Consider the following 18,120-nt stretch of genomic DNA (forward strand, 5'->3'; position numbering starts at 1 on the left):
GTCACGCATGGAGACGTGTTGCATGGAATACCAGGTGAGAGGAGGAGTCAATCTGTGACTGGTGAGGTTCAGACTGTTGCAGTAGCAGTGGACCTTGCCAGAGAAGCTGCGCAGACTGTTACAGTTCCAGGCTTCTCCGAGACCACCAACGATGACATCCTGGAGGTGATAATGGAACCTGATGTGACTACCGAGGAGATGGTAGATGATGATGATGACGAGGTCAGTGAAGAGGCAGGTGGTGTGTCATCCCAAGAAGAACAACAGTTATCCCATAGTAATGTTAGGGGTGCCATCGAGTGTATCGAGAAAGCCAAGCTCCTCCTTTCCGACGACCCTGACGCAAACAGGTATGAAATCTTCACTACCCAGCTGTTGCAGACTATGGAGCCCTACATCAAGGTGTATCACGACAACATCAACACCAGCGTCAGCAAAGCATGACAGATTTCTTCGCCCGCAACCCACCACAGCCAGTGGTGATAGTGAGTGAAGATGACTTTGAGGGATTTGTCAGGGAAGCCCTGACAACTGTAAGTGACAGTGATGGTGATTCACCTAGTAATGGTGATTCACCTGAGGGCCAGTAATCTGCCTTCTGCCTCGGAACCAGCCTCCATCACCGTACGCCGACCCATCTCTTCTACTAACGTAAGTGTTCCACATAACTTTTAGTTTTCCTAACCTAACCTCTTCTATATTACTTGTTTTTTCATACCATCATAAAGTTAAGATAAAATTTTTACTACAACATAGTTATGTGTCGTCAAAAAGTGGAGTTTGGGGGGTCGGGCCAGTTTCTATTGGAATTAATCCCATATGTTCTGTTGTTCACTTAGCGCGGTTTTCACTTAACACGGTACCCTGTGGGTTTTATTGACCGCGTTAAGCAGGGTACTACTGTATATATAATCTGAATGAAAGAGTGTGTACATGTAAAAGAGTTAAAATCAAATTATGTGTCTACCCAAAATTACTTGTAATGACAGCTAGGGGATTGCAACTTACTACTGTACACTTACATTGCATATATCATGTAGGGTAAATAAAAATAAATCCTTATTCATTTATTTTTTGTCTTTATTTTGTAATTTTTTTTTTACTATTTATAAATCATTTGAGTTTAGACATTATTCAATCATTATAGGAGCAGGATATAAAACGTCATGGTCTCAGGAACATAACCTATTTTCCCCCATAAGTTATTAGTATCGATATACTATCGACCGCTTAACAACGGCTTTTTTAGATGGATGACCTTGGACCCAGGGAACTAGAAATTCCCCAACACCAGTTTGGTCTCGGTCCCAGATTCGAGGGTCTGTTCCAATAATATCAAATACAGTACTGTACTTCATTTGAATACATAATTAACTTGGTGTTTGCATTACATGCAAAATTTTTACCATGATAAATTTCTTGTTGACTTAATATAGAACCAAAATCAAACTTCAAAATTTGACTTTTGTTTTTGTAGGACCCTATGACATGACTTAAGATTTTTAGAAGCTACCTACATTAAAATAACATTTCATTTGTATCTAAATAAAAATCTATCCTGCTTTAAATTATAAAAAAGTACTGTACTGCCTTGCATCAAATCAATAATTGGTGTAATATAAAATCAAATTTCATATGTACGCTTATTCTCCCCATGTAATCTTCTTGTATGAACTTTTAGCCAAAAAGACTAAGTAAATGCTTTATCACAAACATCACACTGGTATGGTTTTCACCTGTATGTCTTCTGTAGTGGGTAATTAAATGGGCCCTTTGTCTGAAAGCCAAACAACAATGGTTACACTTAAAAGATCATTCTGTCAAATAACTTAAATAAGTCTAGGTGTACCTTGAAGGAATCAGCTCCTGTAATATGTCACATTCTTTACAGTACTATACCAAATTACTTAAAACACCGATTCTCACCAAGAATTGATCTCGTTTCCTGTTCTTATAACCTCATATTTTCTGAATAACTTTGTGCAGATGCTATTTAATTTTCAATATCTGAATTTGCCTCTTCCTTCACTGAAACAAGTTGTTCAGGCTGAGACATGAGATTTATATCAATTTTTGTTGTTCCTCTAAAATTCCTAGGTTTTGTCTTAGTGGCACAAGATGTTGCCAAATCATTTTCCACTGACCTTTTCTCAATTTGATCCTTTTTTCTATCAACCCTTTTAGCCAGTTTATTGGTAGATTGTTGCACGAATTCAATATTTCTAGAAACATTAAGTTTAGAAGAGTCTTGAGTACCCTTACACCACATCATAACATGATGCTTAAGCTTGGAAGATCGCGTAAAAACTTTCTCACAAGCTTCACAACTATACAGTGTATTACTACTTCCAACATGAGGTTCATCTTTAACTTTCCTCTGTGGATTCCCATTTACCTGCTGACATACTAATATGCTTGGAATTCCTTTTTCTTGTTTTATACTTATTTTTTCAAGTGTTTTTTTAGATATACTACTTTTCTGTAAAGTAACTGACTCACTACTAACTTTGCCTGCATCATCTTGCAGAATTTTTCCACTAACACACTCAACTTTCTTTCTTTTCCTTTGCATTCTATTCACTTTCATATTGTCTATTTTTTTTTCATTAAGCTTTACAGCATTTTCCTCTACCTTTACCTTATTTTCTCTACAGGGATCATTTTCTTTATTTGTATGATTTAAGAGCACTGAATCAATATTATCCTCAACATCACTAGCACCATCTAATTGTTCTTCTTTCATATCATCGTGCCCTACAAAATTATATTCCTTATATCTTTCATCTGCTCTGTCATGCTTTATTCTCTGGTGAAATCGTAAAGCAGATGCTCTTCTGAAGGTTGCTCCACAATCCTCACAAACCTGTGGCATATCTCCATGCTGTAGTAAGTGCTTCTTGTACTCAGCAAAACTCTGGAATTTTACATAACAATCTTTGCAAGTAAATGTTTGAACAATGTGTGCAGGACTAGACTGTTTTGTTTTTACTGTCTTGCTCCCTTTCCAGTCTTCTTTTTTGTGTGTTTTAATTTTCCGCTTTCTCCTAAATTCACACTCCATCTCACTCTCTTCATCATAAGATATGTCTGGCTCACTCTTGTCTGTACTTTTATCACTATCTTCTCCAGCAGTACAAATTTTCTGATGCCTAACTAATTGGAGACGCAATCTAAAACTTGCTCCACACGTACAATGACATCTCTTAACAGCATCAGTGTTTACCTTATTTTTGCTTCCATTACATTTCCTCATGTGAGTGGTACATCTAAAAGACTGAGTGAATGAGGCACCACATTTTTTACAAACATAAGGTTTTTCCCCAGTATGACGAAGTTCATGAGAATGCAAGTGAGGTTTCTGTTTAAAAGCTTCCTTACAAAAGCTACACTTATATGGGCGCTCGCCAGTGTGACATCGAAGGTGTGATTTTAGGTAAGTTGCAGGATATATTTTTCTGCATATTTTACATGTTTTCATCTTAACCAGAGGACGTGGATTTTTGGAAACATCCCCATCTTGCAATGGCTGCTTACACCTACTTAACCGATTCCCACAAGCTAAAGAGGGCAAGTCCTTTATTCCACCCTGTAAAATTTCAGTGTTCCTTAATACCTGTACTGAAGCATTATCTCTATGTTTATTTCTAATATGGCGATTCACAGCAGATCGCTGAGAAAAACATATGCCACATTCTCCGCAATTATAGGGCTTTAGACCAGTGTGCCTATTCATATGATCCTTTAGATGTGTTATTTGCCTAAATGCACGAGAACAAACATTGCATTTGTATGGTTTTTCTCCTGTATGCATTCTCATATGACTATAAAGATTAGATGACTGCAAAAAAGCCCTATCACAAACTTTGCAGACCCAAATTTTTCTTCCTAAACAGGCATTGTCAATACAGGTAATCTGAATCTTCATTTTACTGAATTCACCCTTTATGGACTCTACTGAATCTATTGACTGAAATTCAGATTCTGATATCTTGATGGGGTTATTATTCCTTTGAGAATCATCATCACCAGTGGATTGCAATTCATTTTCAATCTTTACATTTTTGTCAAAACTTTCCTCTATTTCCACTTTATATTCCTCAGGGTTTGGAACCTCCAGTGTTTCACTCTTAATGTGTGTGTCATCTACTTCTGCTACTTGCATCACCTCACTCTTCACACAACCATCTGTGTCTGTGACATGTATAATTTCTTGCATCACATGATAACTGTTAACCTCAGTAACATCTATAATTTCTTCTTTCATTTTAACATCTTCTTCATTTTGAATATTCTTTATGGATGGGTTTATAACAACAAAATCTTTTTCTTCTCCTATTTTGACATTAATACATACATCTGACATGCCACTCTCTCTTACGCTCTCATCATGTTGAGTAATCCTGTGCTCCTGGAGAGAAGAAAGGTCTGAGATGCCAGTGCCACATATTTCACATATACATTTGTGATCAGAGTGTTTGAGCCTGTGCTTTACCATACTGCTTTTGCTTTTGTAATGAATGCCGCAAATTTTACACTCGTATAGCTGTACTGATAAGTGAGTTCTCATATGGTCTATTTTAAAACATTCATTAATAAAAGTCTTCTTACAGATTTTACAGTAAAAATTTCTTACCTTATGTTTTACCACTGGCTTAACTTTCTTCTTTACTTCAATCTTCCCTTTTGCATGCTTGGTTTTAATGTGGGAATTTAATCTTGAGGACTGTGTAAAGGCAGCATTGCAAATTTGGCATACATATGGCCTCTCACCAGTGTGAATCCTTATATGAGAGCGAAGATGTGCAATCTGCTTGAATCCTCTTTGACAAATGTCACAGGAATAAGGCCTTTCTCCTGAATGTGTTCTCATGTGAGAAATATAATTAGAAGAAGTTTTACATGCCTTTCCACACTGTGGACAATCATACACCATCCGACTCTTCAATCTCTTTTCTTCTAAATTTTTGTCTTTTACCTTAATCTTTACAGATTTGGGTCTCTCAGAATCACATTTCTTTCTCTTCTGTTTTTTAGTATTCATATCATCTGTAGAGAATTCATTTCCCTTAAATTTCCTTTTTCTCTTTGGTTTAATTATAGCTCCCCCCTCGAACATATTGGAGTTATAACTCTTTACATCCTGGGGTTGGCTTAATACAGGCCCCTCACTCCGTTCTTCTATTACATATGTAACTTCTTTGAGATGCTCTAGTTCATCATTCCACAAAAGAACACTTGTTCCATCAGAATGAATCTCCTCTCGTACAACACGTGAATACTTATGGTTATCATTGACCAGTTCCTCTGATACCTCTACTGATGTCATGTGTGAACCTTCATAATCATGATCATCATGAAGCTCCCCCTGTAATTCTATGGTATAATCATCAGCTTCTGCATTCTGCACTGCACATACTTCTACTGGATATTGGCAAGCATCATTTTCAGGGAGTTCTTGAACAACACTCTGATAAGCTTCATTGTGACTGTCACAAATTTGAGGGGAAAATATTTTTGTAGAATCACATTCTACAATTGTCTCACTTTCTGGTAAATCTACAGTTATGTTAGATGGTGGTTGTGGTGCTGTCATTACACTGCCATTGGTCTGTGCTGAATCTGAGGAAAATATGATTTCTTTATTTTTTAGGGATGGTGGTAATATTATATAAAATCCTTTGCCATCTTCACCATGAGTCTCCAAGACAGTTCCAGATTCTAAAGCTGCTCGCACATGGTTAGGAGGCACCACACTACCAAGATTTTGTGTGTTGGTCTCAGATAGGTTGGAGGCTAAATTTTCCTTCAATTTTATTTGTAAGTTGCTAACTAGTGATGAAGCATATGAAATACTGGCAGTCTTTTCTGTATTTGATATACCTGTACTTGACATATTTTTGGAAAGTGCGCGTTTTTCAGATTTAACGCCAAAACCGCCTGATAGTTCTATAACCTTGGCAATGTCCTGTGCACTGCAGGAGGCATTTAGTAAATCTGTTTTATTCACACTTGATATATTTCCTGAAGCTTGAAAGTTCTGTTTTTCTTGGTTTGCTTTATCCCTAGATACTTCAGGTAGTAGAGGTTTTAAAACTTCATTTGCTGTTTTATTAAATACATAAATGTAATCACGTTCCTTAGAATGAACCTTACAATGCAAAGTTAAACCAGCTAAGCGTGAGAACTCTTGTCCACACTCTTCACATGTAAATGGACCTATATTAATGTGAACCCCTTTATGCTTTTGTAGGGTGACCTTTTCTCGAAAACTCACTCCACATTCATCACATTTGTATAACCTCTCTCCAGTATGTATCATTGTGTGAAACTTTAAGCGAGTTGAATTTGAAAAAGTTTGACCACATTTTTCACACTGGTAAGGCTTTTCCCCAGTATGGGTTCTCATGTGCATTTTCAGATGCATCTTTTCATAAGTGGAATGATTGCAAATACTACAAGAATATGGCTTAAATCCAGAATGCTTCTTTCTGTGTAAATTCAAAGAGGACTTTTGGACAAATCTAGACCCACATTCCTCACATTCAAAGGGACGTTCCCCTGTATGTGTTCGAGTGTGATCAGATAAGTGATGCATCTGTCTAAATGCCTTTTGACATATGATACACTTGTATGGTCTTTCCCCAGAATGTGTCATCATGTGTTTTTTGAGGTTAGCAGATGACCGTGAAACCTGATTACATTTTTCACAAGGGTAGGTTTTCTCATATTTTTTCTTCCTCTTTTTGGTCTTGGTTCCATCAACTGCTGTAACATGGGTGAAATCACCAGTAAGTTTCACATCATTTTCCTCATATTCTGCACTGGGATCATCAATGGCCTCTTCTTTCAGTATCATGTCTCTGTATAAGGGCTCTGATGATAACCTAATATCAAGTAAAGCTTTTGACTCAATTCCAGCAGAAGCTTTTTCAGATAATTCTTGCATTTTTTCTTCACAACTATTCTCATGAATGAGTAGCTTAGTTTGAACTGTTCCTTCCATTTTCATAATACTTTATTTATCCATTTTTCTAAGTATTTCTAGGACACACTAATACTCCTATTTCTCTCCACTCCTTGTGTAAGACTAAACTCAATGATTACTAAAGCAGCGTAAAAGTTCATTGTCATAGTGGTCTTCCATCTTCTGATACCACAGGAACATCTGAAATATTTATTTAATTAGGTTAGGTTCTTAGGTTCCAAGCAATAGCATGAATTGACAAAACTGCAAATAGCAACTTATACTACCTTAGTGCACTAGTGTATACTTATACCGCGATGATAAACTTACGTCACCAGTCCTACTTACCTCTGTACAGTACAATCTCGATAAATCGTACTAATTGGGACAGACCCCAGTCTGAAAAATGCAAAAGTCTGAATAAAGTGATTATATGGGGGGTGGAGATAACATTGCTTATCTGAACTGTTTTAAGAAACTCAGTTGTTGTTATGTTATTACTGCAGTTCAACAACTAAGGTCTTAAAGTGTATAACAAGATTATTAAAAGACAATTTATCAACAATTAAAAAATATGAAACCAAAATTAAGTCTGGTTGTCAACAAATGTTTTCACCGAGATGAACGTTACGTACAGTATTGTAAAGTGTTTTATGTACCGTAAGTGACAACAGAATTTGTCTTGTGAATAAAGAGAAAACTGTATACTGTACAGTACTATAAAGATAAAAATAAGAACAATAAGTGTAGGAGTATATTGTATGTGGAAGACAAGTGTATATCTGAGAGAAGCAAGAGGAAGGGAGGCAACGGAGTTCTGCAAAGCCTAATCGCCTAGAGGCAGCGCCAAGTCTAGACAAGGGGGGGGTCGACACCGGCAACTTGTACTTCCGTTCCATATAAGCTCCCATTCTTGCCGTATAGGACAGATTCAACCTGGAGCCCAGCAACACTCAACACCTCCTCTAACGAAGCTCCCTTCAGCACACTACTCACCCAACAGGTCCTCTGAGCAGGCTTCTCACCACACGGCATCTCCCAAGCACTGCACTGTACTTACAATATACAGTGACCCCTCGTTTAACGAACACCTCGGTTAACGTAATTTCGATTAACGAACTGCCTTCCATAAGGATCTTCAATTCGGTTAACGAAAAAAAATTCGCTTAACGAACTTCTTACGAACCGACCTCAACATGTTTTCGCTTGCACTGACCGGGCAACCAGCTTTAGTATCAGTCCGCCAATACATTAATCGGTTCTAGGGCTTAAATTCCTTACTATTTTTGTAAATATCAAGAAGTTTATACTATTCAATAATTTTAAAAGTTTAATATTCAATTTTTTAGTCATTTTAACAATTATTGAACGAAATTGAAGGTAAAGTGACTAGTTTAATGCGCGGCATCCAGCCTCTTAACACAGCAAACAGGCGTCAGTCTCTCTCTGTTTTCACTGGAGGTAACATCTTGCTTGAGACTCTCTTCAACTAAACGCTTTTTTTCTGTGTTTCCAAGCAAATTATTGGTCATTTTGAAATATATTTTATATATTGACAATATATAATGCAGTGCAGCATTGATTTAAAGAAAATAATCTTGAATTAAACCAGAGAGCTAAAATTTTATGGGTGAAATGGCACCATGGGGTGACTTCTCTTCCACCCCAATGCCTTCTCTTCTTCCTTCTCCTCCACCCCCATTCTAAATCCCATCATCATCATCATCATCCAGGAGCCTTCTACATACACACCTCAAAGTAAGTGAACTTTTCTACCATTTTTGTTGAATTTAGGAAATTTTCGGTGAGCTGGAACCAATTACCCAAAAACCCATTGAAACAATGGTTTCGGTTAACGAACGTTTCGGTTAACGAACGACCTTCTGGAACGGATTGAGTTCGTTAACCGAGGGGCCACTGTATAAAGAAAACGCAATTGTGAGTTTCTCTCCTACCTCGTCCTGAGTGTGGGATATCTACTGGCCACACATTCAATACGCAACAATTGGTGACCCTGGAGTGACCGAGACCATGGATGCGGTCAAAAACAGCGCAGCGGTGGACGTGAGGCACGAACGGTCTAGGCTGCCCACAGGGTACGTCGCACCACAATTTGATGTTCGTGCCGGGAACAGGGAGTTCTTGGAGTGTGAGGCCTGAGGGGGATGTCTTGTACGCTGCCAGGTCTTCGTCGTTCTCTTGAGCCGCGGCGAGCTGCCCGTAATCAATGGGTGGAGATGAGGGAAGAATGCTGGATATACAACGAGAGAGGGTGTCGGCGATCTCGTTGTGGCTGCCTTCAATGTGTTGGACGTCGCTGGTGAACTCCGAGATGTAAGCCAAGTGGCGCAGGACACGAGGTGTAGACTGAACTCCCGACGCAGGACAGTGTCGGGAAGCCTGTCCCAGCACCAGACTGTTTTGTATATAATATATTTTATATAAGAAAACCACCATTAAGAGTTTCCTTTCTCCAACCCATCCTGAGTGCGAGACAACATCACGTAACCCTACAAATGGTCACTCCGGGGTCACCATTTGTAGGGTTACGTCAATTTTCTGATGTGAAAGCTGCGTGGTAGAGGAGTTGCTGTGCAGGAGCTTCGTTAGAGGAGGTGTTGCGTGTTGCTGGGCTCCAGGTTGAATCCGTCCTACACGGCGAGAAGGGGAGCTTATATACACGTCCAGCGGACGTGGAACGGAAGTACAAGTTGCCGGTGTCGACCCCCCCCCCCTTGTCTGGACGTCTAGACTTGGCGCGTGTCTAGCCGGCGATGCTTGTGAGAGAAACTTGGCGCGTATCTAGAACGGCTAGGCTGCTGTAGGGCAGAGTATCCGCTACAATCCCTATAACACGGTTTTGTGTAATTTCACCATAATTCTCATATCATTTAGGTTCATTTGGTGCCAGGTTGATAAAATATGATGCTAAAAGAATCAACTTTCTTGAAAAAAGAATTCCACACTCAACACCATGAATCGTTTATTCCCAAAAGGCAAACTTGCATTGCTGGAATCCTTGCAAGATAGTGATTAATTTTGAGTATAAACATCACATAGTTTGCACTTGACATAAAATTTATAGTCATTAACTTAGTACATTTGAGTACAGGTTGTGGTAATTTATGCATTTTTTAGCTTATAAAATGTCACCGACTTAACTCAGCAGAATAAAATTGTATTGCTGGAATCCTTGCAAGACAGCGATTAATTTGAGTACAGTATTAAACATCTCATACTTTGCACAAGATAAAAATTTTAGTCCTTTAGCCTAGTACATTTGAGTACAAAGTGAGTGCAGTAACGTTGCTAAAAATTATGGCTTATTCACAGGGAAAAGTCTGTATAACTATCCCCAGTGGTCAGGATATTATGGTGTCAAATGTTAGAGTATTTCAAATAAATTCTTTTATTTAGTTCTGTATATAGAGACTGGTAGAAACTGACTGCACACCCCTAAAAAGGTTGTTTGCCTCTGTCATTCTTACTGGGCAAAATATTATTTATTTATTATTTATTAATTAGTAGAGATATGTTACTTTACTAATTTGAGCTTATTAATACCAGTACCCTTCATATACAGAAAAATACTTATTTTTACCACATTATTCGGCTTGTCATTTAAGGATATTACTGTATGGGTATTGGAAACATCTCGTAGAGAATTTATCTCCAGCCATCCTTATCACTGCTTTCTCACTCCATATTTTAAAATGTTATGTAATGTAATGTTGAAGGGATACAACTTTGCTCATTTATACTTCTCACAATCTCACTAAAAAAATACTTTAGCTTTGTCTTTATTTAAGAAATTTTCAGGTCCTGAGACCCACTAATCCCCCAACCAAGAAAGGGTGACCTAACATTCCAATAGGATGTCTAATATGAGACCACTAATCTCCCACCCTACTCCACCTGACAATGCATCAGGTCAAGTCTCCCCTCAAAATTCTTTAGCTTTTGTCTTTTTCAAGACATCTTCAGGTCATGAGACCCATTAATCCCCACCCCCCCCCCCAAGAAAGAGTGACCTGACATTCCATCCCTGTAAATTCAGTTGCATCTAAAGATGTCTTAAATAAAGACGAAAGCTAAGGTGCTTCAGTCTACACTAAGTTGACCGAAAGAGCTCAATTTAGTGGAAATTTTGATTTAACGAACAGGGGTGACTCGAATTAGTTCATTGAATCGAGAAAATACTGTTCGTATATTATTTTAAGAAAACTATGGCTACAGGAGGAAACTTCACACAAAAATTATTTCTTAAATACAGTACCGCCATAAAATATGGTATTAACAACCAGACTCATGTCGATTTTCCACAAACAGTCTAGAAGTTTAGGTTATGTCCAAACCCCCATAGATTCGCTTTTTTCGGACTTTCGCATTTTCCGGACTGGGGTCTGCCTCAATTAGTATGATTTATCAAGGTTGTACTGTACTTAAAAATTTATTATGATGGATTTGTTTCATAAATGGGAAAAAGACTGTGATTGTAAACTGAAAATATATTAAGGTGGACATGATGATAAACTGTTTCTCTTTCCGTGCTAATACTGTATAATACTAACATTACTTTTGGGCTAGGTAGGATATAAATTTTGGCGGGCTGGCCCACAGAAAAATACGTAAATCGTAATGTGGCCCATGACTGAGGAAAGGTTGCCTATGCCTGGTTAACTGATTTAAATGGAAATAATTAGTTAGGTTCCAGAGATAAAAAAATAAACATAAACTGTTCCAAAACTACATTAATAAATACTAAATATTATACATAATACTGTACATCAGAAATACAATAATACATAGATATTGTTAAAAAAAAAAATAATTCTACATTAAATAGAAAACTCCTTCTCTTCTCATAGTCATCCCGTTGGTTATACCAATACACCATCGAGACAGACAGGTGCAGGACTAGCTGTGACAGCACTATGTCAATAAACAACCAGGAATTTAAAACACTAGGGATTGGGTAGGAACTCTCCTTTTAGATCAGTAGTTCTCAACCTGGGGGCCATGGCCCCCCAAGGGAGCCACGGCGAGCTGTTATAAATTGTACGTTTCCAAATAATGTTGGGAATCTGAATTAAACAAAACTTGTATTACCTATTTTGACTTGGCAGAAGAGAATTTTCATTTTTTTTTGTCATTTTGTTTAATCGTAACGACAATACAATTTTAATATTTACATACTCTGGTGCTAATTTTTTTTATTTTTTAAGGATTATTTAAGATTTCACAGGTCCAGTCCCTGTCTGTGTGACAGGCGCTGGACCGAGCTGCTGAACTGAGTTGTTCAGTACGTGTCCGTGTGTCATCCCTTTGCAAGTGGTGATAGGGCCGAATGAACTCAGTCTGGCCTGGGATACCATCACGAAAACAGTGGAGTGTATTGTCTCTGAACCATATACAGTAGGGTGTGTCATAGGAGGGAAGATCAGCTAAAACTAATGGCCCATCACTTTTTTGGTAGATTTTAGTGTATATAAACAGAAAATAATTTCAGTTTCAATATTTTGCAACCTTTTGCTAGGTAAATTTTAGCGTGAAATTTATCGAAAATCTAACGTACAGCTGCATTAGTGCATTACAATTAAATAGTGAACATTGCTTTCTGACTTCATTCTTTAACAACCCAACTAACAATATTTTTTCTGTTTCAGATTCTGATGCATTTATAAGTTGATAATATTTGCGATGGCTGCTTGTGTCAGGACGAGGAACCAAAAATCCAGCCATCTCAGTCACTATCTTGGGTCTGGGAGAGAGCTCCTGAAGTCGGAGTTGCCTACATTGAGAGATGCTTTGAGATACGGTGTTTTAATCAGGCAAATCAGTGAAAAGAACCAAAGAACTTACACAAACAAAGACATTGCCAGTGATATGACCAAAGCTGTCTTGGCACAGTACACTCTGGCTAACGCTCAGTTCAAGCCTCCAGTCATAACAAGTCAGAAGAAGATTAGTGAGAGACTGCTAGCCAGTTGGGGAAAAGGCAAGAGATATCTCTCTTGGGAGAGGAAAACTTGCAGTTAAGGACAGCTTTGCCAAGCAACAGCTGCCTGGGTTGACGGTGGTTTGATAACACCTGATGATGTTCACCTGGTGATAGATCATAACAAAGTAAGGAGAGCTCAGGAGAAACTTGTCAGTAACCTAGAAGAGGAGTTTGATAAGGGGATAAGAGAAAATGGAATCAATTGTTTGTTCTTTGATGGGAGAAGGGATGACACTAAAGTGTTCATGAAAGTTGGAGATTCTGACAAGTTGTTCCCTGCCATGGTGAAGGAGGAACACTACTCCTGCTGCAGTGAACCAGGAGGGAAGTATTTGTGGCATTTCACTCCAGAGAAAGATGACATCAGGAAACCAGCTGAGATAGTGGCAGATAACATTGTGAACTGGCTCAGAGAGAGGAACGTAGACCAGACCCTGCAGGCCATTGGAGGGGACAGCACCAACACGAACACAGGGTGGCAAGGGGGAGTCATACAGTGGATAGAGCGGAAGATTGGGAGGAAGCTGGTCTGGATTGTTTGTGACCTCCACACCAACGAGTTGCCACTCAGACATCTGATCCAGGAGCTGGATGGCAAGACTCTTTCAAACAACAGATGGTCTGCTCCTCTTGGCAAGATGCTGGACTCTGCCACTGAGTTAGAAATAAATCCGAGCTTTGAAAAAATCACAGTTGGCCCTCCACTCGTTGAGCTTGCACATACTGTCATTGACGACCTGATTACTGACCAGTACTATGGTTACATGATTTGCAGTGCCATCAAAACTGGGGTCATGCCTGATAGACTTGCTTACCTGCAGATAGGTCAGTCTCACATTCTAGGTGGCTCCACAACGGCTCTCAGGTTCTGCAGAATTTGGGTCGCTCATCATAAACTGAAAGGGAACCAGCTTCACAACCTGAGACTTATTGTCCAATTCATCGTGAGTGTCTACTTGCCAAATTGGTTCAACACCAAGGTCAAGTCATCGTTCTCCGAAGGTCCGAGGCATGTTCTCTTCTAGCTTGAGCTCCTGAGGAGTCAGCCAAGGAAGGTTGTTCAGATTGTGGAGCAGACTGTGAGGAGATATTCCTGGTATGCTCATCCCGAGGCAGTTCTGCAGACAATGCTCTGCAATAAGGATGAGGAGGAGAGAAGAGTGGCAGTCAAAAAGATCTTGGATATGAGACTTATGAGAGGATCTGGGCATGACGAACCAGTTGGTGACGATTCCTTCAGGGTCAGGAAGACTCCTGAAGTCAATCTAGGTGCCAAGACCCTCACTGATCTCATAGATCTGGATAACATCCAGGCTGGCAGTGAGCCCCTTCTTACCTGCAGCCTCACCAATGTTCAAGTCATAGCTTTCCTGGACAACCCCATGCATGTCCCTGCCTGGCCCTCGCACACCCAGAGTATAGAGCGTTGTGTACAGCAAGTGAGCGAGGCCAGCAGTCACGTGTACAGCCAGGAGAAGAGGGAAGGCTACATCCGAGCTCAGGTGGTCAGCAGGGAGGTGATGAGTAGAAACAGAAGCAAGAAAGACATGTTCTCTATGGTGTGCAGCAATACCGGGTCGTAGTAGTAAACCGGTTTTTGTATTTGATGATTTGTTTTCTAAAGGAATATTAAATTTAACAATGTGTCAGCATCATTCGCTTTCACTATTCTGGATCATTTTCATCCTAATAAATTAACCTGATACATTTACTTTACTTTAAATAAGCTATTTAGTGGTGTTGGTAAAAGGGTGGGAATACTGAATTTTCATAAGATTTCAAGTTAAAATTTACCTAGCAAAAAATGAAAAACTTTTCAAATCTGAAGATATCACATGATTCTGCACATAGAACTACATCATTAATACCATGGGCCGATTTTTCAAACTCAAAAAAAAAATTCCCCGTATGACACACCTAATATACAGTCATGCACCGTTAACGCCCCCCAAAAAAACACGTGATGCCTGCTGGACCACCACCACGACCCCCTCACGGAGACACGATGATCCTCCCCATACTGGTCAGATATTATGTGTTAAAGGAATATGCTTCCTTACTTAGGCTTTTCTAAGCATTTGCCTACAGGTGAAATGTTAACCTACATCTATTGAGGATAAAATCTTTCACCTACAAATTGACAATAACACATTTGCTGTAATCAGACATATCTAGTTGCCTCAACAATTGCAACCCCAGTTGCAATTGGGGTTGCAATTTCAAATTCTGTGGCATTACTAAAAATAGTAAAGTTTCTGGTGCACTCTAAGATTAAGAGAGAAAACGGAGGACTCAGGCATCCTGATGTGAGAGAAAACGGACTCATATGACGGGGGACCAAATAAAAAAAGCATAGCTACATGTTTTGTGGACTACAGTATTAAGCGTACCCTTTTCATCACTTTGTAATAAACCTAGCCATGCCTATGTGTGTTTATGATATTTACCATAACATTATATATATATTTAGTGGGTCTAAATGGTCCCAAAATGGGAAACTTGGGGTTGGGTCTTGGGTGCCTGGAATCAATTAGAATAAATCCCATAGGTTCTGTACTTTCGTTATCGGCGGGGTCCCAATTAGGCGCGATAACCAAGGGATGACTGTATATACTTGTGACACTGGCCAGTTGCTTCTGGTGTTATGGTACAGGGGTACCAAGTGACAGCACTAGGATCCCGCTTCCTCTATCAAGGAATAAACAATTAAAATTTAAATTGAAAAAAAAACATTCAAATAAATTACTATCTTACAAGAATCCCTCCAATGTAAGTTATATTCACCCAGGTCGTTTGGGTGGAAAATTATGAGAAGAGCTTAGTCACTCTTAAGTAATGATAAATAAACACACAGGCAGGCCTTCAGCGCCAACTGTCAAATCTTATCTCAAATAAATAAACAAACAAATTCCAGACATTCTGTCACCTCACCTCCTGCCCCCCTCCCCCCTACCCCTCGTGTTCAAGATAAAAGATTGGTGATTTCTTTGTTTATTTTATATAATATGTCAGACTAAAGTTACGATAATATAAATTGCATTGCTGAAATTTTTGCAAGACAGAGATTAATTTGAATATAAATGTCATATATTTTGCTCAAGATATAAAAAATGTAGTACATTAGTGTACAATACTGTAGTACATTTTATAAAAAGTTTTTCAACTGTATTTTTGGGTAGATTTACATAAATTTCTTCATTTATTTTCACCCATTTACATTCACACACCATACTAACATAAACGTAAAATAAATTAGTGCAAAGCTGGACTGCACATGTACTAATTTGATTACGGTACTAAAATTGTTATGTCTAGTGCGAATTACAACATGTTTATATTCAAATAAATCAGTATCTTACAAGGATCCCAGCTATGTTAATTATATTCTCCCAGGTCATTTCACTGGCATTTTAAAATGAGAGAAGCTTAGTAGGACTGTTAAATAAACACACAGAGACCTTCCCCTCAAACTTATCACCTCAACCCCTCGCTGGGTGGCGTGGCTGGTTCCATCAGTCCCTCCCTCCCTCCCAGCCAGGCTTTTAGGCTTACAGTTTTTATCTTATATAATATCTCAGACTAAAGTTAGGAGATTATAATTTGCATTGCTGGAATCCTTGCAAGACAGCCAATAATTTGAATATAAATGTCATATATTTTATTCAAGAGATAAAAATTGTTGTACATTAGTGTACAGTACTGTAGTACATTTTATAAAAGTTTTTCAACTGTATTTTTGGGTACATTTACATAGATTTCTTAGTGCAAAGCTGGAGTGCACATGTACTAATTTGATTACGGTACTAAAATTGTTTTGTCTAGTGCAAATTATAGCACGTTTATATTCAAATTAATCAGTATGTTACAAGAATCCCAGCTATGTTAATTATATTCACCCAGGTCATTTCACTGGCTTTTTATAAGAGAGAAGCATAGTCACCTAAGAACTGATAAATAAAAACGTGTTAGACCTGGGCCTGTGCCAACTGTCAAACGTACTACCTCCCCTCCCCCCACGCCCCCTCTCTCTCCCCATCTGCTGGCGTTGCTGGAATCCTTGTAAAACAGTGAATAATTTTAATATAAACGTCATGTATTTTGCACAAGAGATAAAAATTAATCACCTGTATCACATTACAGTAGTGATTTAAGAGTAAAAGTGTATATGTACGTATATAGTATTCCACATTCACGTTAGTATAAATAAAAAGTTTATGTGATGATCGTGCAACGTCCATTTCGGTTAACGTCAAGTTTCCAAGAACGTATCTAGGACGTTAACCGGTGCATGACTGTATTGTGTTTGAGCTTGACTCAAGCATAATATACTCCGTAATTGGTGTTACTTATTTTGTTTCATAATTCATGTGGTCGCTGCTTTACGTGGGTGAAATATTTGTACGCTTCCTTTATTAATTATTCCCTTATTTATTGGTGCCATTGTTCATACTCATTCTTTACTTATATAATCCTACCATTTTAGTGCTAAATTGGTATGACTCACAATTCTTCTCATTCTTCCAAGTTGGGCAGTGCTTGTCAAAGGAGGCGTGTTCTTGCTTACAGTAAGTACACTTCAGCTAGCTAGCTTGAGTGTGCATGTTTACCTGTGTGCATGTTTGTGTATGACTGTATGTGTGCTTTATGTGTGAGTGCATGGGCGTGTTATGTATGTGAATGTGTGTGTGTGTGTGTGTTTGCCATTCTAACTCTTGTCCTATTTATCTTTCCTCCTTTATCATTCTTTAGTCTTTATCACTTGTCTGTTTGTCTGTTCTGGGAGAAAAATGAAGGAGGCCACGAGGATGTTGAAAGTTCCTCAAGGTGGGAATGGAGTGAAAAAGGTTGAGAACCTCTGCTTTAGATGCTCAGGGTCTGGCCTGTTACTCACGAAATCTGAACTGTCCATATCAAATTTATGGTTCTGGGATTGTCCCAGTTGCAATTGGGGTTGCAATTTCAAATTCTGTGTCACTACTAAGAAATAACAAAGTCCCTGGTGCACTCTAAGATTAAGAGAAAACGGACGACTCAGGCGTCCTGAAGTGAGAGAAAACTGACTCCTATGACGGGGCACTCAAATAAAGAGACAAGGCTACATGTTTTGTGGACTAGCCACTGTACAGTATCCTTTTCATCACTTTGTAATAAACCT

General features: G+C 38.7%; 1 protein-coding gene across 4 annotated transcripts in view; it reads right to left on the bottom strand.

Moving 5' to 3' along the window:
* Positions 1-1,066: 1,066 nt before the first annotated feature.
* The window catches only part of LOC121878529, a 49,358-nt gene continuing 32,304 nt past the window's right edge, over positions 1,067-18,120 (bottom strand). For 2 of the 4 annotated variants that reach the window (XM_042384985.1, XM_042384839.1), the window contains 2 exons: positions 7,313-7,363; positions 1,067-7,165 (listed from right to left, as the gene is read on the bottom strand). In XM_042384985.1, coding sequence (XP_042240919.1) covers positions 1,994-7,009 — 5,016 coding nt within the window. In that variant the 5' untranslated portion in view covers positions 7,010-7,165; positions 7,313-7,363 and the 3' untranslated portion in view covers positions 1,067-1,993. Of the gene's footprint in view, positions 7,364-18,120 lie in introns of all 4 variants that reach the window. The other 2 variants (XM_042385063.1, XM_042384925.1) reach the window with 2 other exon arrangements.

The sequence above is a fragment of the Homarus americanus genome, unplaced genomic scaffold, assembly GCF_018991925.1.
Source record: "Homarus americanus isolate GMGI-L3 unplaced genomic scaffold, GMGI_Hamer_2.0 scaffold51859, whole genome shotgun sequence".
NCBI lineage: Eukaryota > Metazoa > Arthropoda > Malacostraca > Decapoda > Nephropidae > Homarus > Homarus americanus.